The sequence below is a fragment of the Desmodus rotundus genome, chromosome 10 (assembly GCF_022682495.2).
Source record: "Desmodus rotundus isolate HL8 chromosome 10, HLdesRot8A.1, whole genome shotgun sequence".
Lineage (NCBI taxonomy): Eukaryota > Metazoa > Chordata > Mammalia > Chiroptera > Phyllostomidae > Desmodus > Desmodus rotundus.
The window spans coordinates 75,076,207-75,101,086 of NC_071396.1; the positions used below are offsets into that span (position 1 = coordinate 75,076,207).

The 24,880-nt window shown below is 40.3% G+C and overlaps 1 protein-coding gene across 1 annotated transcript in view; it reads right to left on the reverse strand.

The window, feature by feature from the left end:
• ABHD3 (abhydrolase domain containing 3, phospholipase) overlaps positions 1 to 9,891 on the reverse strand; it is a 38,262-nt gene extending 28,371 nt beyond the window's left edge. Inside the window, exons 1-3 of the mRNA XM_024580335.3 lie at positions 9,574 to 9,891; positions 8,864 to 9,027; positions 7,634 to 7,816 (exon numbers count right to left, since the gene is read on the reverse strand). Coding sequence (XP_024436103.2) covers positions 7,634 to 7,816; positions 8,864 to 9,027; positions 9,574 to 9,735 — 509 coding nt within the window. The 5' untranslated portion in view covers positions 9,736 to 9,891. The remainder of the gene's footprint in view (positions 1 to 7,633; positions 7,817 to 8,863; positions 9,028 to 9,573) is intronic.
• Between the last annotated feature and the right edge of the window lie 14,989 nt (positions 9,892 to 24,880).

Genomic DNA, 24,880 nt, shown 5'->3' on the forward strand with positions numbered 1-24,880 from the left:
CCTGTTTTTACAGCTTTTGCCTGAAGGCAGGCACTGGTTGGTATTACTCAATGGAGGATAAAAGTCAGAAATGCTTGGTATTTTGGGCTTGAGGAGCCAGAAAACAGAGTTCGGTACACAAGAGCAGTTAGAAAATGAGAGGAAAATCTCAGAAAAGAAACACAGAGGGAGACGCCATAAAAACTTGTCCCAAAGCTCTGGCTGACTCTTCTTCTACACATATGTGAAGTAGACTCCAAGTGGTTCAATTAAGGATAAAAAACTGAACAGAGATTTCAGCTTCTGTCTACTGCAGAGGAGACAGAGTTTGAAGTTTGAGTTTAGACAAGTTATCTGCCTGTTAAAACAAACAAAAACCAGTACTCTTTGGAAAAATATAATAGAATCTAAAGCCTCTACAATGGATCAAACTGTCTGGAACACAAAGTTACTAGACCATGAAGAAACAGGAAAACATGACCCACACTAAAGAGCTAAGAAAATCAATGTAACTGACCCAGAGATGATCTAGATGTCAGAATTAACAGATGAAGATTTAAAGCAGCTATTAAAACTATGCTCAAGGGCATAATGAAAAATAAGCTTATAATGAATAAAAAAGGATATCTCAGCAGAGGAATGAAATCTATTAAACAGTTGAAATTATAGGACAGTTAAGTACAATATCTGGCCCTGGCTGGTGTGGCTCTGTGGATTGAGTGCCAGCCTGAGAACCTGGTTTGATTCCTAGTCTAGGGCACATGCCTGAGTTGTGGGCCAGGTCCCCGGTGGGGGGATGGGCAAGAGGCAACCACACATTGATGTTTCTCTCCCTCTCTTTCTCCATCCCTTCCCCTCTCTAAAAATAAATAAATAAAATCTTTATAAAAAATGCAATATCTGAAATAAAAATTTGGTGTATTTGCAAACTGCAGTTCCAATCTAAAGGTGAGAGAGAAAAAATTGAATAGAATTTCAGTGATTTATGGGACAATATCATAAGATCTAACATACGCAAAATTGTGGTCCCAGAAGGAGAGAGGAAGAAATGAATCAAAGTTAATCTTAACGTGAGGAAGCTGAAAACCTTAGATAACTAGCATCGACAATTCTCTTTCAGTGATCTCTTAAAACATCTTTTTGGAATCTTTTTCCCCCCATTACCTCTAACATTTTCCCTCACATTGACTTAGCTTCTTTCTGATATTCTCATGTTTTATCTTACTCCTTCGAATTCTAGCTGGATCTCCTTGGTATTTTTATAGATTGTGTCAGCTAAAGACTTACTTGAATTAGCCTACAGAAAACACTAATATCAAAGGTGCTCTCCAGTCACAGTGCTCTGAACTAATAAGAATTATTCCAGTGTCACAGGTCACTGCTGGAAACTTTATTGCCCCAAACTGAGCCAGAGAAATGTGTGTAATATATGGTGTAGATTCAGCAGCCCATCCACCTTAGAAAGGCATTACCTTCCTTCTCTCTCTGCACCATGGCCTGCAAGGCCTAGTGCTGTCCCTGGGCCCTCCTGGGATGGTGTCTTGCCTGGAAATAGTGCACAGCCAGTAATTACCTCATTTGCATCTGAACAGACTAAAAGAGTAAGGCTCTTCACTAAACCAGACAATGGCTTGATTTACTCCTTTACATTTCAAGGCTTATACTACATTTTTTTTTCCTGAAAGTTTATTTTTTTTTACATTACCATTTAGTCCCCTTGTACACCCCATCCCCAACCCACAATGTCCAGGAGTCCTTTTTCCTTTTTGCTCAATCCCTTTACTCCCTACTTCATAGGCCAAGTACTAGTCAATGCTCTTCATATCTGCAGATGCAATCCTTGAAACCCTATGAAGGACAGGTATCTTTACAGGTAAAAAACTGAGGTACAGATCCAGTAACTGGTCTACAGATACACAGGTAGTGTGTGACAAAGCTGAGATCTGAGTCCAGGCAGCTCTGACTCAAGAGTCCACGTAACAACCTCAGTATGATCCCCTGTGCTATCTAAGCTAGTGGCATTAAAGTTCCTTTTTCTAAAGAAGATGGGTGCCCTGAACACAGAGTACTCTTTGAGTGCATGCCAGCTCTGATAAAAAGAGCTTTGTCCCTGAAAGTTTGTTAATTGAAGTATCCTTTTATAGTGGAATATCTAACAGGCAGATATTGTCAGGGCCCTTGAGAATGATACCACTTGTCAACATCCACTATCATGTTTTCCAGAGACACCTTTATTCAATGCTTTCTAATATGCATTAGTTCATCTAGCCAGTCTCATGAATAATCATTAGCTCACTCATTCTCAAACTTTTAAAAACCAAATTATTTTAACAACAAAAATTGATAAAAATAATTTTAGACGAAAACATTCAAATGTTAATTAAAAATGACTTTGTATCTAAGATACTGCTTTCAGCATGGGGACATCAGAACTCGCCCTTCTGTTTTACCACATCATTTTTCTTAGTTCAGCCTCCCCTTCCTTCCTCCCGCACTCAGGAGGAATCTGCAGAAGACCTGCCAGTGCACTTCTAATGCTGTAGGAAATGCAGCTGAATATATCACCTAAAGCTTAGTATCCACTAGTGCTACTTCCCTTAAATCAACATTGTGTAGGCCCAAACCCCAAACTGGAAAGTAAAGAAATGTTTAAAAGTTGTCAAGTGGGTGATCCACTCCTGCTCTTGTCTCCTGAGCTCATCTAACTTCCAGCAATTAGTTGGGCTTCCTTTCTCATGGCTATACTGAATCTTGTCAAATTTTGCTTTATCCGTCTTTGTTCCTCTTGCCCTTTCAGTCGCATCTGACATGAGCGATTTATTCCTTCCCTCTATAAAATGGCTTGCTTGGTTTTTCTGATATCCTAGAATCTCGGCATGTGTAATACTCTGACTACTCAGTGCTCAGGGCTGCCAGTTATCTCCCAATATTTACCCTCCCCTTCTTCTTCAGTAACAGAATCCTTCGATTCAGTTTGGTAGATGGCTGCCCCAAATGAAGGCTTCACTTTAAAGCCTCCCTTGAAGCTAAGAAACAGCAGCCCAGAGTGGTATCAGTAAAAGTGGTGTGCACAGTTGCTGGGAAGCACCCTTAAAGGACGTTGGTGCATTCTCTATTTTCTGTTTTTGTCTTTCTTGCGTGTTGGAATGCAGATATGATAGCTGGAGCTGAAGCAGCCCTAAGTTATAAAGAAATGTGATGTAAGAAACTTAGTTTCCTGACACTATAGAGCACCATACAAGTCCCAGTTCACCGTCTGGGATGATTACATGAGAAATAAACTTGTATCTAGTTTAAGTCACCATTATTTTGAGTTTCTGTCACTTGCAGCCAATTCTGGAGCTCTCTGATATATTTCTTCTCTACTACTGCACAGTCTTTGTCACTTCCATCAAACTGTATGCTCTTTGGGAATATAGGTTCTGATACTGTACTTTATATTACCAAAATACTTAATGACTGACCTAGATTTCAATGAACTTATTATAACATAATTCTGGATGGGTCACTCATTTTAAATTACTTGGGGATAGAATAAAATGGGAGATGAAGGCTCTCAATAAAAGAGGTCAAAGAAAAGATGATTTGGATGTTCTCAGAGTTACTGCTTTTCTTTGTGTTTTTAGTTGTAGTGCTAGAAATTAATTCAGAGGATGTTTGGGAAAAGGTTTCAGAGAACAGGATATTATCCAGATAATGCAAAATAATACCCAGTAGGCTGTGTTATTGAGATTTCTTTAAAAAAAAAAAAAGAAAGAAATCTTGAATGAGTGGGTAAGTTTTCTAACTACTTCATCAATCAAATGGGTATAGCTTATTAGAGGGAACAACTTTTTCTCCACTTTTTCTTCTGGCTTCTATGAGGCTCCTCTGTGACACACTCTTGGATTTCTGGTCATTCTTACTTTTCTTGCTCTCAAGGAGATGGAGGACTTATCTGATGGATAAAATTAGAAAGAATGAGTAGGGCTGTCCGGCTCAGCAATTCTCTTCTCCTTGGAAAGACAAGTTTATACAGGGAGTACATCCTACACCCTGTCAATGAAAATGGACAACCTGCAGGCAAGCCAAGTGTTTCTCCATTTAGTTTTACTTATCTTTGATGTCTTTGTAGAGCCTTTGCTCACAATTATCTTAAATAAACCTTAGCTGAGTTCTCACCCCACGCATTATTAATTTTGTATTAGTAGGCCTCGACAGAAAAGTTTTGTGCCTTTGTTAGTATTCAGGTACAGGTAAACAACATTTCTTTAACAACAACAGTAACCGTTATGTTTCATTTGTCTACATGCCAGGAGACAGGTGCTCTCCAATGTCTCAATCACTATCTGACCAGTAAAGCATCAGCAGTTCCCTGGCGACCTGACAGAATTTGTGACCCTCCCTACACACTCAACCTTTACACTCAGCCTTTGCACTCCCTACACACTCAGCCTTGTTACTACAAGGTAGTAGCTGGGGCTGAAAGCATGTGCATGCCTGTCATTTTGGGGTGTTCATACTTCCTATGAAACTCTACTGTATAACAGACATTATAACAATATCCAAGCAGTCCTGCAAAGAAACTAGATGTTTATATTTCCAAGAGGTAGGTTTGCTTGTTCTTGTTCTTTAAATTATAAAAAGGGTTCTACTTTGATCAGGAAAGAGAAGATCTGGGAAGGAAGACATGAACATTTCTAAATACCCACTTTCTTCTGGGCATAAAACCAAGCACTTTGTACATTCTGATTCATTAACCTCTCTCTAGTGAGAAACTGTGATTGGCAAAGTTAAAAATTAATTGCTCAGGATCACTAAGTAAGTGGCAGTTCCAACATTTGAATCCAAGCCTGGCTCTAAGGCCCATGTACATTCTCCCACATTACACAGCTTAACCTACCAAACCCCATGTTACAGTATTAATGACTTAGATCTGTTTTGCCACCTAAGGACTCAACCCAGCCTTGTGCCAAAGTTCCAGATGCATTTTTTACCTGGGTGGTCTTTGCAACTAACCTGGCTGTCTTTGATAGATTGCAAAGATATTTTGTAACTCTTCCTGTAAAGAGGTGGAGCCTATGAGAGGGGACATTCAATAAACCAAAATTTACTTACAAAATATTGTATATTTATAGGTTTAAACTTCAGTCACCTTCCAAGTACTCTCCAATTGATGCAATACACCAATTGAGATGTTTCTTCCACTGCTCAAAACAGTTTTTGCACTGATTAATTTTGATGCCTTTTAGTGCTTCTGACTTTTTTGTTTCACCTTTTCCACATCAGGAAAACATTTCCCTTTGAGGACTTTTCTCATCCAGGGAAACAAAAAAAGTCACTTGGGGTGATATCTGCTGAATAGGGAGGGTGGGGCATAGGGGTCATGTCGTTTTTGGTCATAAACTGCTGAACACTCAGCATGGTGTAGGCAGGTGCAGTTGTAAATCACCCATCACGAAATGGGCAAACATGTTGAGTCTTCAAAAAAAAATTCACTGAAGCTGAATGCAGCCTCTCACAACAATGCCAGCTCGTACAGTGATACAGATGGGCTCCCAGAACACTCACTTAGTGGGGGAAGCCTGTACTACAAGGGGCTCACCCAGCAGAAGAAAATTCTGGGTTTTTTGGGGGGAACCTCCCCCATTGTCTTTCCCTAGTCTGACTCTGGACTGACTTGCTTTGACTAGAATGTGACTTTCTTTTACCAGAATGCAATAGAAGCAACATTGTGAGAGTTCTCGGCTTGGGCCTAGGAAGGCTTGTGGCTTTCACTTTTGTATTTCTTGGAACCCTTTGCCACCCAATGAACAAGTTCAGGGTGAGCTTGATGAGGGTGAGAGACTATGTGGAGCTGAGAGGCACCATCCTTGCAGAAGGTCCCCAAACACAGAGCCATCCTGGCTGCTGACCACAAATGCACAGATGATTCCAGCCAAGACCAGAAGAACTATCCAGCTGAGCTCAGTCCAAATTGCTGACCCACAGAATTGTGAGCAGAATGCTTATTGTTTAGCCATGAAATATTAGGTAGTTTATTATACAGAGAAAGCTAACTAATACACTCTCTCCAACCTAGATTCAGAGATTCCTTGCCGTTAATAATAAGTGGAGATAGGTCCAAAGACTATCGAAAAGTTTATTAACCATTGCTGCCTTCAAGCTCCGTCTGATTTAGTGTTTGAGTTCCCTGAATCCAAACAAGCTGGGTCTTCAAGCAGCTGACAGTGACCTGGTTCAGCCTTCCCCTGTCATAGGCTTCTTGAGGCAAGAACAACTTCTCTCTACTCTTTGTATTTCCTCATAGTACACAGTACAAAACCTTCCTTGTATCATATATTCTCAGTAAAATTTCTAAAGCAATAGAAGAGATTTTAACCCTTAGGGAAGCTAGAACCTCCCAACAGCTCTGAAATACAGTGTAAAGATGGCATGGAAATACAATTTGGCAACTTTTACAAGTGATGGAAGAAAGTCATGCATACTGGCAACTCCGGGGCTCATGTAATTCAGTCCCTGAGTTGCAACTATGTTGTTTTTAAAAGCACGTTCTAAGTCTTGACAGATAGCTCAGACTAAGTATAGAATCAACTTAAATATGTACAAAAGGCTTTATGATCTGAACTTTTTGAGCATGTCTAAGTTTTAGTAAAAAATTGGAATCAAGCCTCACATCTAACTGCATACTACTTCAACATCAAATGATGATAAATTTGTGCTTTTGCTTAGTGTAAATTTCATTGGAACCATAATTTTGAAACACCATATCAAAGCTTCTGAGAGACTGTCACTTTATGGACAAAACAGGCTTTATCTGTAAAAGATCAGAGTTAACTGGTCAAAATTGAAATAACTCTTATGGCATTTCCCCCTTTATATCAAAATATTTTTATTACTATAAACTCAGCCTCAGTTTTTCACACAAACAAGTGTTTCGAGTTCAACAAAAGATACAGCCCTAAATGCAACTCAGAGTGTTCCATTACAATAATTACTAGCAGCTGAAAAAGACTCAGGCACAGAAAAGCAGGACCTTTCGAAATGACTCTAAGATTGAGCTGAACCTGAAACTTAAAGTTGCTAAGTCAACTGTATCTGGTGGCTGAGTTGAATAATGGTTACTCAAAAATGGTGTGGCATCATTAACTGACCACATGCAAAGTCAGGTGGAGAGAAGAGGCACAGATCACCTTTGGAAAAATAAGGACACCTGCAAGCTGATTCTGAATATTTTTTACACTTGGGATCTGAGCCAATGAGACAAGATAACTGGATCCAGGGCCTAAACGTGGAGTGTGACATGAGGGCCACTGTGTATTCTCTCAGGGGTCTGTAATTGCTATTCTGTATAGCACTCCCTTCAGTGTGACCTAATACTTCTCAGACCTAGGTCCTGTGTCATTTCCTAAGTGATTCTAATTTCATTTATTCATTCAACCAAAATCTGCTGGGTTCCTACTATGCCAAGTGCTATTTCCCGTGCAATGATTCAGTTATGCATCTTCCTGAAAAAAGAAGGGAAAGAAAAAGCAGAGAAAATAATAACTTAGGGGGTTGCTTAATTCTTGCTTGCAAGAAATAGCAAGTATTTCTGAAACAAACATGAAGATATATTTGTGCTTCATTTAGAATGAATTAAGTGAAAAAATGAAAAAAACCCTTTCACTGGTACCTGTATCCCAATTCTTCACTAAGATGGATCATGTGGAGGATATATGATTCCTTGCTTGTTCCGGTGAGGCCGGGCAACAGTAAGATTGTAGGCCTGGTGCTGGCATCCATGTAACTCTTACTGTGATCGTTGTCAAACCAGTCCAGTGAAATCTGCCCTCCATCTGCAGTTTTAATAAGTTCACTAAAAGAAATAATTCAAAGAAACTCATTGTTTCAATTTGTATCTTAATATTAGTGTCTTAATTCTATAAATATATGATATAATTTGGATATCTCAAAATAACTTTTTTCAGCACTCACTAACACACACACATCGCTTTCTTTCATTACAAGAATGTTATGAAATTCATACCATTAAATATTTCCAGCAATGCCAGTAAAAGGTAGTAAATAAAAATGAACTTCAAAGTATTTCAAGTATGTATCTTAATCACTTCCTCATTTCTCTAAAATACCCAGCATTTAATCCCTATTTGATTGAGATCACCCAAATAAGTCAACAGGGAGTTATGAATAAGTAAAATGCTGATCTGATCACAGCTCTGGCTGTTTGACTCAATAACAAAGTCTCTCCACAGAGTCTATTACGGAATTTGCTTCTTACATATTTTAAAGTACTTCTCACATAGTATCTATACACGTACAGAATTTTCCCAGACAAACAGTGCAAGTTCCAGGTGACAAAAGAACTCCAGCATCACTAGATGACTCAGGGAAATTAATAATAGGCCCATTATATCTCTTCTTACTGATATATCCTGGATCATATCTGCAACACCTCAAGGACATTATCATCAAGAACCCATTTGCTTATCAATATGGAGTTCTTTTACAGGGCTTCTTCACACAAAATGCAAATTAATTAATCCTCTCACTCCCACCCTTATCCCAGCATCAGTGAACTGGGATCATCAAAGTATCTATGCCCTCAGGGGCAGATGCATGATGAATTTGGAAAACAGCAAACTCCAAACACTTCTTGCATACTAGAAATAAGCCATTTACATCAGGACACACACACATACACACACAAAATGTGAAAGGCAATACCTGAACACTTTCTTGCAGCTGAGTGTGGGGGAGGGCCATACTTTCCATTTTCATTCTTCCTTTTTCTCTATACTTACTAAACCAGAGGTTCTATTAACCAAGAACTGGCAGTATGCAAAAAAATAAAAGTAATAAAACTGTGGTTTTGAAGACAAGAGTGAAGTGTAAGTTTACTTACTTCCTGTACTGCACCGGGGGTTTGGAAGTGATGAAAGGTCTCAGCAGTGTCTGCCCTCGACTCTCCCAGCACCAGACCGTTGGGTAGTACGTCTCTGTCACCACGGGGCAGTGGTCCCGAAGAAAGCGGCTGAAACTCTCACCACCCGTCACTAACTGGGGCTTCTGTGGGGAAAGCCAGTCTCAGTACGGGGTCCAGACCAGAAAGTTTCTGCCAACTGTAATCTATAACCGACCAGACTTGTCCCTCACGCGCGATCCACCGGATTACTGGAAGTCTGGCGCAAAGAGTTCACAGTCACAACGAACTCAAAGAATGGCTTATTAAACCCCCTCCAGTGAAAGGCGAGAGTTGAAATAAGTCATTCTAAAAAGTGCTACAGCCTTGCCGAGCAGCTTTGCCGGGTTGGATAGATATTAGTGACACGGTAGCTCCGCGCGCGGAGTCAGAAGGTCTGGGCAGCGGTCGGAGGACTCGGGCTGGACCACATGCAGGCGGGTAGAGGCTGGCTGGCTTTCCCGCAAGCGCTCCAAGGGCGTTCATCAGATGCCCGGGAAAGGACAACTCTAAGGAGCAGTTTGCTCACCCCTAGCACGGTCCCAGTCACTCGCTCCAGCCAGCGACAAGCCTCCGGCTACGCGGATGCTGTAGCTCCCGGCAAAGCTGCCAGTGGCCCAGCGCCTCTGCACCCGCGCCACCCCTCGGCTCACCTTGGCAATGCTGCTCAGGTAGTAGCAGGCGTAAGCGACGCTGAAGCCCAGGATCAGGGATAAGCCCACTCCCGAACCGAAGAACCCAACCCGGACTTGGTGCTCCAGGTAGAGGGATAGCTCCCGGGAGAGCATCCGCAGGTCCATGGCTAAGCGCTGCATGGCCCTGGGAGCCCCAAGCACTAGTCCGGCGGTGGGAGGCCAGCCAGGCTGAGAGAGGGGCGAGCAAACACTGGGCCGCCAAGGAACCTGGAGCGGAGTGTGTCCTGCCGGAAAAAGCACAGCTTCCGCCGAGCGGTTCGTCCGAGCTGTCCCGGGAGGCGTAGCCCTGCCCGCTTGGCCCCAGGCTCCGCCCGGGCTTCCCTAGAACCGCCCCCACCACCAGCCACTCAGCAGCCTCCGAGAGGCGGGGTTCCGAGCCCCACCACCCAGAGGGCTAACGGGGGTCTCCAGGCCAGGTCGCAGTCAGTATGAGCGAACTCCCAGGGTGGGAAGAGGGCGGGTGCCGACTTCGGAGAAGGAAATGAGCCTGGCAGCGCACCTGCTCCAGTGACCTTGAATTATTCCGAAAGGTAGTGGGTTTCGATTAATCCTTCCTGTATACTAGCAGTTTAGGGTGCCCGAGAAGTGTGCGTTGATTCAAATATCTGGGGAGTTAATGCCAAGGACATGTTAGGATAATGCACTCACTACGTAGTAAAAAAATCCTACATCCCTAGGAAGCTGTGTTGTCTCCAAGACTATCAAAAGAAAAACATTCTATAAACATTCAACAATGAAGACATTCATACTTGATTTTAAATCTCCGTGAATTCTTTAGTGTGCCTTAAATGAGAAGTGGTTCACAAAAATAAATGAAAAGATCAAGAATATGAACTGGGATTCAAAAAATTTTTAAAGCCTACTTGTGATTCATTAATGTTTTGAACTTAGGAGGAACAGAAATTCACGGTTACTTAATCTGCAGACAAGAAACCATTTATGAAGTAGGTTCTCCTAGGCATCTGTGTTAAAAGATTTAACAATCTGTTATTATGAGCTCCTCCTCCCACTCCAGAGATACCAAGAGTGGCAAGACTTAAACATGTAAAAGGAAAAAGGTAAGGGCTGTACAAAATGAAAAATTTCACAGGATTGTAAATTAATGATATAAATTAGTGATGGAGAAATGGATGGACCAGAAGGGAGCAATTTATTTGGTCTTGATTTAGTCATTGCAACTTGATGGTTGCCAGTACCCAGAATAATTCAGCTACTTCTACTGAGCCTGTTTTTTAATCCATAAAATAATAATTTGTATTTTATAGTTATTGGCATGATTAAAAGAAGTATAATGTATGTGCTAGCCTTCCCTTGAATATAAATACTGTAATTCTTTCACTCACTGCGTCTTGTACCCAACTGCACCCAGAAAACACAAATGCACATGGTGGTTGCCATGCTTGACGATTTACATGTGATGTTGTTTATAACGCCTGCACCTGCCTTCCACCCTGCCCACCTGTATACATGTATATTTCATTTCACTTTAATTTAAAGTGATAGTATCATAAAATAAGCTAAGATTCTTCATAGGCATCACAGTGTATAGAAATCATGCTGACTGGGAAGTAAACCACTCTGAACTCATCCACCAAACTTAGGCAAATCATTTACTCTTTTGGAACCTCATTTTCTTGTCTATGAAATAAATGGTTGAGATGGAAGATATCCAAATTTTTTCCTGTTAGAACATTCCAAATCTTCCTTAAGACAATAATTGTTACTTCCAATTTAGACCAGGAAATGAGTTCACTGTAATATGACCCCCAATGATCTCTTCCTGGGTGTCCATGCCTTTGTGTAATCCCTTACCCTTGAGTACAGATAGGACCTGTGACTTAGTTCTAACCAACAGAGTATCAAAAAAGTAATGGGATGTCACCGCTCCTGTATTACATTATGTTATATGACTCTAGCTTAGTACACTGGAGCTAAAGCCTCTCCTGCCCATCTTGAGGGAGCAAACAGCCATATGAATTGCCCATGGACAGGGCCACATAGTAGATAACTAGTGGTGGCCTCTAGTGGACAACCGGCAAAAAGTGGAGCCCTCAGACCCACAACTCAAGTGTCAGTCTCAATGTGCTGGTGCGGTTTCTTCCCTAAGTCCTCGGTTGTAAGGCTTCTCTCCAGCTAGTGTCCAGTTGGTTGTTCAGGATGATTTTTCTGTAATTTATTTGTAATTCCAGTTTGGTCATGGGAGGAGGTTAGTGTACCTTCCACCTGCTCTACTGCCATCTTGGATCCTCAGCACTTTCAATCAATACACAAAATTGAGAAACTCATTGGGAGATTTACTTTATGTATCACTTTTTAAAATAATCACAATGAACATTTATTACTTTTTAAACCGGAAAAAGTTATTTTTTTAATCCTCATCTGAGGACATGCCTGACTTTACAGAGAAGGGAAGGGAGGCAGAGAAACATCGATGTGAGAGAGAAACATCAATTGGCTGCCTCTCATATGCACTGTGACTGGAACTGAACCAGCAACCTAGGCATGTGCCCTGACCAGGAATCAAGCCTACGATATTTTGGTTTATGGGACAACACTCCAACCAACTGAGCCACACTAGCCAGGGCTTTAAAAAGTTATTTTTTAAACAAATTTTAAAAATATTTTTTAAAGATTTTATTTATTTTTAGAGGGGAAGGAGGGAGAAAGAAAGGGAGAGAAACAGAAATGCGTGGTTGTCTCTCATGTACCCCCTACTGGGGACCTGGCCCACAACCCAGGCATGTGCCCTGACTGGGAATCGAACCGGTGACCCTTTGGTTTGCAGGCTGGTGCTCAATCCACGGAGCTTTAGCCAGCCAGGGCTAAAAAAGTTATTTTTTAAAAAATCACAAAACTAATTGTAAAGGAATAATCACATGAAAAGATTTATAGCTAAAAATAAGAAAGGCTAAAACATTCTAAGATGTAATGACAAAAGTTTAAAATAGGAACACATCTTCACAGAATTCATGTAATATTCCTTGGTTCCTTTTATGGGGTAATAATGATATTTAGAAACCAAGATGTGGGCACTGGGTGTGGTCATCAGTACAGGGGTGTCATTGTCTTTAGGTTCTCTCAGCTGACAGAACTAGGTAATATATCTACGTATACTAACCCAGATAGCTAGCTAGCTATGTAGATAGATAGTTGTTTCTATATGTATCCATTCGTATTTACACTAAAGATGACTTCAGATTATATAACTCTTTTATGTGGACTCCCTAAAGACTTTTAGGAGAAAGATTAATTCTCCTAAAAACCTCTTAATTATCAATGTTTCCGTTTTGGTTTTTTTTTTATTTTACGGATAAAGCAAAATTCTAACTCTATTGGAAAACACCTGTATTTTTTGTTAAGATTTTAATTATTTATTTTTAGAGGAAGAGGAAGAGAGGGGAAAAGTGAGGGAGAGAAACATCAATGTGTGGTTGCCTCTTGCATCCCAGCAACTGGGGACATGGTCTGCAACCCAGGCATGTGCCCTGACTGGGAATCAAATCAGTGACCCTTTGGTTTGTAGGCTTGTGCTCAATCCACTGAGTCACACCAGCCAGGGTGGATAACACCCATATTTTAACCTCCTCAATTCCATGGCAAATCAGCAACAGAAATCAGGCAGAGGACAGAATGGGTTATATTGTATTTACAGAGAATGCCAGAACTGAAAAATCATGTCATATACTTAATGAAACAAAAACTTTTTAGGTTATATTCAATTAAGAAAAATATTGTAGTTCTATATGGATTGTTATAAAAACTTGCAGATGTCACCAAATTATTTATTAATAAAACACTGTGACCCCAATCTCTTCAGTTCTAATACTTATTACTGCACTAGGTAGCCCTATTTTTAGCACTAACAATTCCTAACACTAACAGAGCCCAACCTTAGCACTAACAATCTGATTTCTAACTGATTGATTGCTTTTGAGGAGGAGCATTGTACCCTGAGAACTAAGGCCTCAGGGCCTGTAAATAAGGAAGAGCTCAAGTGACAAATAAAAAGTCATGTTGGAACAGAGGAATGTGCATGTGGGATCCCTGCATGAAGACCTAGGGAAGAAGCAAGGTGAACTCCTTGGAGGCATAGGAAGTGGTCAAGGGGGACAGGTGAGTCTGTGGTCCCCAGACCTCGTTTTGAATTTGTACTGTTTAGACTTATCACTGAAGTCTTAAACAAAAATCTGCTTAAAGCTTTTCTCACAGTTTATTTGTGTTTATTAGATTTGGGATATGTCAGACAAGTAGTATCCATAATAGGGAGATAAATTAGCCTGCTTCCTCCAAGGTAACTGGAGTCATTTGGGAATACCTTCCTGTGGAGAGGATTAATTACAGGCTGTAACCCAACATAAAGTTGATGCTTCCTCTTCCTCATTTCCCATGGAAAAGTCAAAGTCATACTTTGTGTAAGATAGAATGACAAAAGAAAGAAGGAAGGAAGGAAGGAAGGAAGGAAGGAAGGAAGGAAGGAAGGAAAGAAAGAAAGAAAGAAAGAAAGAAAGAAAGAAAGAAAGAAAGAAAGAAAGAAAGAAAGGCTGTCATATGTATTACAACTAAAATGGTTGAGATGAAAATTATCTTAATAGAACTTCAATATAATACCCGTTCATGCAAAGGTGCAGCTTTCTGACCATATTTAGTTGAAAAGAGAAATATTTTTGGCCACCTCGACAATTGTGAAAACACCCTGTCTCGTTAATTCTCAAATAGCTTGTTTACAAATAAATGTACCACTGTAGAAAAGTGTGGATTGGTCATGTGAAACACTGCAAGAATGTGATAAAATCAGTTCTTAAGCACAGCAACTCATACATTTAAAAAAATGGAAAGTAGATCACTTACTAAATGATCATCCCAATACATTTGGTACCCATCTGACAACACAGTTATTAGAATACTGACTATGTTCCCTATGCTGAACATTACATCTCCATGACTATTCTGTAACTATCAATTGGTACTTCTTAATTCCTTCACCTTTTTCACCCATCCCTCCAAACACCCTCATATATGACAATCATTAAAAAATGTTTTCTGTATCATCCTGACCAGTGTGACTCAGTTGGGCATCATCCCGCAAATTGAAAAGTTGCAGGTTCGGCCCCTGGTTGGGGCATGTATGAGAGGCATCTGATTGGTGTTTATCTCTCACATTGATGTTTCTCTCCCTCACTCCTTTGCCCTCTCTCTAAAAATAAATAAATAAAATCTTTTTTTTTTTAATGCAGTGAAGAAGGAAGCTTGCTGTACTGCTTTATGGTCAGCTGTGGTCTGTTCTGCTCTACTCCATAGAGGCTTGCTTTGTGCTGTGCTGGTCTGCTCCACTGCTCTGGTCTTCTCTGTTCTGTGCCAGTCTGCTCTTGTATGCACTGGTCTGCTCCACTCTGTCCTTAGAGACATTGTTGGTTTTTCAGCTCAGCCTTCAGTGGAAAGGAAAAGTGAGCTCTCAAGGCTACAGGGGAGCTGGCTTAAATAAACAGAAGATCCACCCCTGATCGGTTAAGTAAAATCTTTAAAGAAATGTTTTCTATATCTATGAGTCTGTTTCTATTTGCTTATATTATTTTTTATGGTTAATTGTTGGTAGATATGTATTTATTGCCATTTATTGATCATATTCTTTATTTTTTTTTCTTCCTGGAAAAGACACTTTGACATTTCATGTAATACTAGTTTGGTAGTGATGAACTCCTTTAGCTTTTAATTGTCTGGGCAGCTTTTATATAATATTCAATTTAATATGATAGCTTTTCTGAGTAGAATAATCTTAGTTGTAGGTCTGTGCTTTTCATCACTTTGAATATTTCTTGCCAATCCCTTCTGGACAGCAATGTTTCTGTTGTGAAAGTGCCCTTGTAGGTAGCTAACTGCTTTCCTCTTGCTGCTTTTAAGATTCTCTGTCTTTAATCTTTGCCATTTTAATTATTATGTGTCTTGGTTTGGGCCTCTTTGGGATCATCTTGTTTAGGATTATATGAACTTCCTGGACTTCTATGTCTATTTCCTTCACCAGGTTAGGGGAATTTTCTGTCATTATTTTTCAAATAGGTTTTCTTTTTTAAAAATTAAGTTAAATTTTATCTTCACCTGAGAACAACTTTTCATTGCCTTTAGAGAGAGAGGGAGGGAAACAGGAAGGGAGAGAGAGAAATATTGATGTGAGAGAGAAGCATCAATTGGTTGCTTCCTGTACACACCAGGACTGGGGATCGAACCCTCAACCTTTTGGTTATGGTTTGATGCTCCAAACAACTAAGCCACACCAGCCAGGGCTCAAATAGATTTTCAATTTCTTGCTCTCTCTCTTTTCCATCTGGCAATCCTATGATGTGATTGTTGGCATGCCTGAAGTTGTCTCAGAGGCTCCTTACACTCTCCTCATTTATTTTGGATTCTATTTTCATTTTGCTGCTTTGATTGGATGTTTTTTGCTTCCTATATCACAAATCACTGTCTTGATTCTCAGCTTCATTTACTCTACTCTTGATTCCCTGTTAATTATTCTTCATTACAATTAGTGTACCCTTCATTTCTGATTGGTTCTTTTTTATGGTTTCCATGTCCTTTTTATGCTGTTGAAGTTCTAAGTTTATCTACTCTTCCCCTAAATTTATTGAACATCCTTAAAACCAGAGTTTTGAACTCTGCATCTGGTAGATAACTTGCCTCCATTTGGTTTAGTTCTTTTTCTGGAGTTTTATTGTTCTTTCATTTGGAACATGTTTCTTTGTCTCCTCATTCGGGCAGCATCCCTGTGTTTTTATGTATTAGGTATAACTGCTATGTCTCCCAGGCTTAGTAGAATGGCCTGATGTAGTAGGTGGCCTATATAGGGTTTAGTGGCACAGCCTCCATGTTCACCCAAACTGTGCACTCCAGGTTGAAGCCTCACACAACTGGGCTGTCTACACCCTCCTGTTGTAGTTGAGCCTTGATTGCCGTTGGCATTGTCAACGAAAGGGATTTACCCCCAGGCTGATTGGCTGCAAGGACTGGCTGCAACCACCTTGGAGGACCAGCTGTGCATGGGCTGACCCCATGGAACAGGACTTACTTAAGCTGGGCTGTGGTGCCTGCAGAGCCTTCCCCTTGAGTATGTCACTTGTGGAGTTGCTGTGAAGTGGTCTGAATTTGTCCACCAGGTGTGCTAGCTCTGGGGCCTAGCTCTGGGAGGTACAGACCAAGGTCAGCCACCACCTGTGTTCTGCCCAGGGCCACCTGGCATGAGTTACAGAGTGTTCTGCAGATGGCTGTTACTTGCACCGGATTTGGAGATGCCCAGGAGAGGCCAGGCTGTGAATCAAGGCTGGCTGCTGCTAGTACTTCACCTGGGGTCACTTAGCAAGAGATATGAGTCAAGGGTACACTGAGGGCAGATGCTGCTTGTATGAGAGATTTTAGGAAAGTCTGAAACATGAGTGAAGACAGGCCATTACTGTGGAAAAGGCACTGGAAACATCTTGGGTGGGCCCAAAAGCTGGATGGGGTGGGGTCTCAGGATTTTTATGGCATAGCAACTTATATTTGTCTTTTATCCATTTGGAGTTTATTCTTGTGGATGGTGTAAGCTGGTGATCTATTTTCATTTTATTGCAAGTATAGTCCAGTTCTCCCAACACCATTTATTGAAGAGACTTTCTTTACTCCATTGTATGCTCTTGCCTTCTTTATTAAATATTAATTGACCATAAAGGAGTGGGTTTATTTCTTGGCTATCTATTCCGTTCCATTGATCTATGTGTCTGCTGTTATGCCAATACCAGACTGTTTTGATTACTCAGACCACACAAAGAGTGCACCCTGAGTACCCAGCCTGGGTGGTAGAGGAGGCTGTGGCACTGACTCTACAGGACACCTATTGCATGAGGCCATACTACCAAGATATGGAGTCAAAGCAGCTCTATCTAATACATAGAAACAAACACAGGTGGCAGCCAAAATGAAGAGACAAAGAAACATGGCCCAAATGAAAAAACAGATCAAAACTCCAGAAAAAGAACTAAACAAAATGGAGATAAGCAGTCTATCAAACGCAGCGTTCAAAACACTGGTTACATGGATGTTCAAGAACTTAGTGAGGACCTTAGCAACATAAAAGAGACTCAGTCAGAAATGAAGGGTACACTAAATGAAATAAATAACAATATACAGAGAAACAACAGTAGAGTGAATGAAGAAGCTGATAATCAAATCAATGATTTGGGACATAAGAAAGCAAAACAAAAAAAAAAAGAAAAAGAAAAAAAAAAAAAGAAAAACCCCCAAACCCCAACAACAATCAATCAGAACAAGAAGAAGAAAAAAGATTCCAAAAAAGAGGACAGTCTAAGTAGCTTCTGTGACAACTTCAAGCATTCCAACGTTCACATCATATGGGTCCCAGAAGGAGAAGAGAAAGAGCAAGAAATTGTAAATCTATTTGAAAACATAATGAAAGAAAACTCTAAGATGGTGAAGGAAATACACATGCAAGTCCAAGAAGCATACAGAGTCCCAAGCAAGATGGATACAAAGAGGCCCACTCCAAGACACATCATAATTAAAATGCCAAAGTTTAGACAACTTCCAGCCAAGATGGAGGTGTAGGTAGACACACTCTGCCTCTTCACACAACCAAAACAAGACAACAACAAATTTAAAAACAAAAAACAACCAGAACTGACAGAAAATCGAACTGTATGGAAGTCTGACAACCAAAGAGTTAAAGAAGAAACATTCATTCAGACCGGTAGGAGAAGAGGAGATGGGCAGCCAGGCAGAGAGGATTCTCGGTAAGGTGGCGGCTGGCGGACTGAATGAGACGGTGGCTTGCAGACAGGGTGGTCCCACATTCCCGTGCAGATAAACCAGGAGGATCAACTGGGGAGCAAGACAGACTGAGCAACCCAGAGTTCAAGTGAGGGGAAATAAAACCTCAAACCACTGATTGAAAACACCCATGGGGGTTGAGGCAGCAGCAGGAGAAACTCTCAGCCTCACAGGAGAGTTCTTTGGAGAGACCCACAGGGTCCTAGAATGTACACAAGCCCACCCACTGGGAATCAGCACCAGAAAGGACTAATTTGATTGTGGGTAGCAGAGGAAGTGACTGAAAACCGGCAGAGAGCAGAGCAAGCGGCATTGTTCCCTCTCCAACCCTCCCCCACATACAGCATCACAACACAGTGACGTGGGTTGCCCAACCCTGGTGAACACCTTATATGTAACAAATGTGCCAAGACAAAAAAAAATGGCCAAAATGAAAGAACGGATCAAAGCTCCAGAAAAAATACAACTAAGCGATGAAGAGATAGCCAACCTATCAGATGCACAGTTCAACATACTGGTAATCAGGATGCTCACAGAATTGGCTGAATATGGTTGCAAATTAGGTGAAAAAAATGAAGGTTAAGTGAAATAAAGGAAAACATACAGGGAACCAACAGTGATGGGAAAGAAACCGGGACTCAAATCAATGATTTGGAAAAAAAGGAAGAAATAAACACCCAACTGGAACAGAATGAAGAAACAAGAATTCAAAAACATGAAGAGAGACTTAGGAACCTCTGAGACAACTTGAAATGTTCCAACATCTGACTCATAGGGGTACAAGAAGGAGAAGAGGAAGAGCAAGAAATTGAAAACTTATTTGAAAAAATAATGACAGAGAACTTCCCCAATCTGGCAAAGGAAATAGACCTCCAGGAAATCCAGGAAGCTCAGAGAATCCCAAAGAAGTTGGACCCAAGGAGGAACACACCAAGGCACATCATAATTACATTTGCCAAGATTAAAGATAAGGAGAGAATCTTCAAAGCAGTAAGAGAAAAGGAGACAATTACCTACAAAGGAGTACCCATAAGACTGTCAGCTGATTTCTCAAAAGAAACCTTGCAGGCAAGAAGGGGCTGCAAAGAAGTGTTCCAAGTCATGAAAGTCAAGGACCTACATCCAAGATTATTCTATCCAGCAAAGCTATCATTTAGAATGGAAGGGCAGATAAAGTACTTCCCAGATAAGGTCAAGTTAAAGGAGTTCATCACCACCAAGCCATTATTATATGAAATGTTAAAGGGACTTATCTAAGAAAAAGAAGATAAAAAAGATTAACAGTAAAATTACAACAAACTCACAGTTATTAACAACCAAACCTAAAACAAATACAAAAACAAAAACAAACTAAGCCAACAACTAGAACAGAAACAGAATCACAGAAATGGAGATCACATGGAGGGTTATCAGTGGGGAAGTGGGTGGGGAGAGAGGAGGAAAAGGTACAGAGAATGGTAGGTAGAAGATAGACAGGGGGAGGTTAAGAATAGTATAGGAAATGCAGAAGCCAAAGAACATATATATGACCCATGGACATGAACTAAAGGGGGGAATGCAGGTGGGAGGGGGTGTGCAGGGCAGAGGGGAATAAAAGGGGGGAAATGGGATAACTGTAATAGCATAATCAATAAAACAAAACAAAACAAAATAAAATAAAATGCCACAGTTTAAAGATAAAGAGAGAATCTTAAAAGCAGCAAGAGAAAAGCAGTCTGTTACCTACAGGGGAGTTCCCATAAGACTGTCACCTGACTTCTCAAAAGAAACTTTGCAGGCTTGAAGGGACTGGTAAGAAATATTCAAAATCATGTAAAGTAGGGACCTACAGCCAAGATTGCTCTAGCCAGCACAGCTATCATTTAGAATGGAAGGGCAGATAAAGAGCTTCCCAGATAAGAAAAAACTAAAGGAGTTCATCACCACCCAACCACTGTTATATGAAGTGTTAAAGGGAGTTATTTGAGTAAAAGAAGCTAAACAAGAGTAAAACTATGAACAATAAAAATAGCAATAAATATATACCTATCAACAATTGTATCTAAAAAACAAACTAAGCAAACAAGAAGAACAGAGACAGAATCATGGGTATGGAGAGTGTTTTGATGGTTGCCAGATGGGCAGAGGATGTGGGGGAATAAGTGAAGGGGTAAGGGGATTAAAAAGTACAAATAGGAAGCTACATAATAGCCATGGGGATATAAAGTACAGTATAGGAAATGGAGTAATCAAAGAACTTATAAATATGACCCATGGACATGAACAATGGTGTAGGGATTGCCTGAGGGAGTGGGGGTGCTGGGTGGAGGGGGGGCAAAGGGAAAAATCGGGACAACTGTAACAGCAAAATCAATAAAATATAATAAAAAAAGAAGTGGCATTCATAGTGTAGTGAACCATGGGGAGGCTGCCTGTTCTAACAAAGTACCTGATGATAATAATTTCATGACGGAATTTCAAGAATACATAGAGGCTGAGGGATTTGTTCCCCAATAAGTGTCAATTGTGATGAGAAAGGCATGTTTTGGATGAAAATACTAAGGAGGACCTACACCACACAGGAGAAGTCATTGCCAGCACACAAGCCAGTGAAGGACAGGCTGATGTTATTGTTGTGTGGGATTGTGAGAGGGGACTTAAATTGAAGCCTCTACTTGTCTCCCATTCTTAAAACCTACAAGTTTTCAAGAAAAAATAATGTTAAGAAAAACAAATTGAATGTGATTTGGAGGACTAGTAGCAAAGCTTGGGTAACCAAGCAATTTTTTATTGAGTGGATCCATGAAGTGTTTGTGTAAGTGTGAAGAAATACCTCCGGGAAAGACAATTGTCACTCATAGCACTTCCTGTAAAGGACAATGCTCCTGCCCACCCTCCAGGCTTGGAGGCCAAGTTGGTGGAGGGGTACAGCTTCATCACTGTTAGGTACTTGCCACCTAACACAACTCCTCTCTTCTAGCCCACGGAGCAGCAGGTCATTTCTAATTTTAAGAAACTCTACACAAAGTCACTGTTTCAGAGATGTTTTGAAGTGACCTCTGAAAATAATGTAACCCTCAGGGTGTTCTAGAAGAAACATGATAATATCCTCATTTGGCTGAGGCTCAAAGATGAAGCATGGGGATGGGGGAAGTGTCTTCCAGGACCATGCAATCAGCCTGGAAGAAACTGTGGCCTAGTCTGTGACTGTTGTGGAGGATATTGTGTCTCTGGGCAAGTCCATGAGCTTGGAGGTGGATGGTGATGATGTGGAGGAGGAGTTGGTGGAAGCTCACAACACTTAGCTAACCACCGAGAAACTCCTAGACCTTCAAAGGGAGTAGCAACAGACAGCAGCTGAGGGGCGTTCTTCAGAGGAGGAGGGAAAGGAGGCTATTTCTAATTTACTAATGGAGGAAATACTTGGTAAATGGGGAGAAGTGCAAACTTTTATTGAGAAATATCACCCTAACAAAGAAGTAGGAAACCATGCAACATTTTTCAATGACCATGTAGTGTTTTTCTTGAGGCAAGCCCTAATATGCAGTTAAAAAAACCCCACCCCAACATTGGTTAGGTTTTTAATGACATATAAGCCCAGTGAGCCTGAAGCACATTCTAGTGGATTAAAGAGACAAAAGAGAGAAAGAACCCCAGAACACCTACCCAGTGTTTTTATGGAAGGGGACTCCCCTTCCAAACAATAGATCCATCTATTCTTCCTCTCCATATTCAGTCATCAATAGCTCTCAATATTAAAGGTAAGTTCAAGTGTGTACGTAAATTTTCATTTTTTACCATGTTTCATTTCCTTTTTGTTAAATTTTCATTTATATTTCATGTCCTTTTTGTTTTTAAAGTGTTTCTTTATAGATTAAACAGCACATGAGACATGGAATGTATATAAGAAAGGTTAACAGGGAATCATTTGGGGGTCTGGAATGGATTAATTCAATTTACATTATTTCTTTTTTATATATTTTATTTATTTATTTTTTAGAGAGAGGGGAAGGAAGGGAGAGAGAGAGGGAGAGAGACATTGATTGATTGTCTCTCACACGCCCCCAACCGGTGACCTGGCCTGCAACCCAGGCATATACCCAGAGCGGGAATCAAACCGGTGATCTTTTGGTTCATAGGTCAGTGCTCAATCTACTGAGACACACCAACCAGTGCTAATTTATATTACTTCTACTGGGAAAAAATGATTTGGTTTTTGAGCAAATCTTTTCTTCAACAGCATTCTGGAACGAATTAAGTTTGAGAACCGAGATTGCACTGTATACAAAATATATAAGATACAAGACATATACAAGGTATATCCAATTTTATATACACTATATACAAGAGTAAACTCAAAATGGATTACAGACTTAAGTGTAAGACTCAAAACCATAATGCTACTAAAAGAAAACATAGGCAGTAATATCTGGACATTTTCTTAGTAATATTTTTTCTGACACATCTCCCTGCACAGGGGAAACAAAAGAAAAAAAAACCCAAATGAGTTTACATCAAACTAAAAAGTTTTTGCACAGCAAAGAAAACATCAATAAAATGAAAAGACAACCCACTGAATGAGAAAGCATATTGGCTAATGATACATCTGATAAGGGGTTAGTATCCAAAATTTATAAGGAACTCATACAACTCAACACACACACAAACATACAAATCCAATTAAAAAATGGGCAAAGGACCTGAATAGAAACTTCTTCAAAGAGGAAATACAGATGGCTAATAGGCATTAAATAAGATGCTCACCTTGGCTGGTGTGGCTCAGTGGATGGAGTGCTGGCCTGTGAACTGAAAGGTTGCTAGTTTGATTCCTGGTCAGGGCACTTGCCTGGGGTGTGGGACAGATCCCCAGTTGGGGGCATGTGAGAGGCAACCCATGGATGTATCTCTCACACATTGATATTTCTCTCCCTCTCTCACTCCCTTCCCCTCTCTCTAAAAATAAATAAAAATATGCTCAATCTCACTAATCATCACAGCAATGCAAATTAAAACCACAATGAGATATCACCTCACACCCGTCAGAATGGCCACCATCAATAAATTCACAAATGATGAGTGTTAGCGAGGTTATGGTGGAATGGGAACACTGTTGCACTGTTGTTGGGAATGCAGATTGGTGTAGCTACTATGGAAAACAGTATGGAATTTCCTAAAAAAATTAAAAGCAGAAATTCCTTATGACCCAGTGATTTCACTTCTGGGTATATATCCAAAGACACCCAAAACTAATTCAAAAGAATATATGTACCCCTAAGTTCCTTGCATCATTATTTACAATACCCAAGCTATGGAAGCATTTCAAGAACCCATCAATAGATGAGTGGACAAAAAAGTGGCCGTACATATATGATGTGGAATATTACTTGGCCATGAAAAAGAACAAAAACTTACTATTTGGACCTAGAGGGTATTATGATAAGTTAAATAAATCAGTCAGTGAAATTATACAAATATTCATATAATTTCACTTATATATGGGATCAAAAGAATAATATAAATGAACAAATAAAACAGAAACATACTCATAGATACAGAGAACAGACTAATGGTTGCCATAGGACAGGCAGGAGGGGAACAGGGCAAAAAAGCTGAAGGGATTGAGAAGTACAGATTGGTAGTTACAAAATGGTCATGGGGATATACAGCATATAAAGTACAGCATAGGGAAGATAGTCAATAATATTTGTCATAGCTTCATATGATGCCAGGAGGGTACTGGGAATATGGGGGAGGGGACACTTTGTAAAGTACATGACTGTTTAACCACTGTGCTGTGTACCTGAAACTAATACAAAATAATATGGAATGTAAGCTGTACATTCAATAAATAAATAAAAAACAAGCACACAAACAAAAAATGAAGTTTGTACGGTGGCACTAAGAATTATAATTGGACTCACTGCCTATTTGCATGTTTTCTGCGATGGAATGCCTAAGAACATTCAAAAGGGTTCATGGTAACCCTTTTGAATTGCTGGAATTTACTTGTTGAGTGTCTGATCACATGCCAACAGGAAGGGAAAAACTACTCTATAAAGTCTTCCTGGGGGAAAGAAAACAAAACAAATCTAAGATTTCACAAGAGTCTTGTTGCATTTATCCAGCTCTCACTATTGGTGTATATAACTTGGGAAGGCAAAGGAAAAGAACTGCTACTTGTTGGTGGGGATTTGAGGTGTTCGTAATTTGTGGGGATGATGCAGGAACGCCTCAGCTCACAAAGACAGATTCTGACAGGCACAGGTGTGTGAGAGGCTGATAATGGTCCCTGCTTATGAGCAGAGTGCCTTCAAGAGGCAACTTGGCACAAAGGTAAAAAATTATGGCCCCCATATGCTTACACTTCTAACAAGTTTGGTCATAGAAATGTTCATTGTGACTCATCCGACACCAAACCCTTGTCAAACACAAGCACTTATCAAACACAAGCATACTATGGTATATTAAGAAA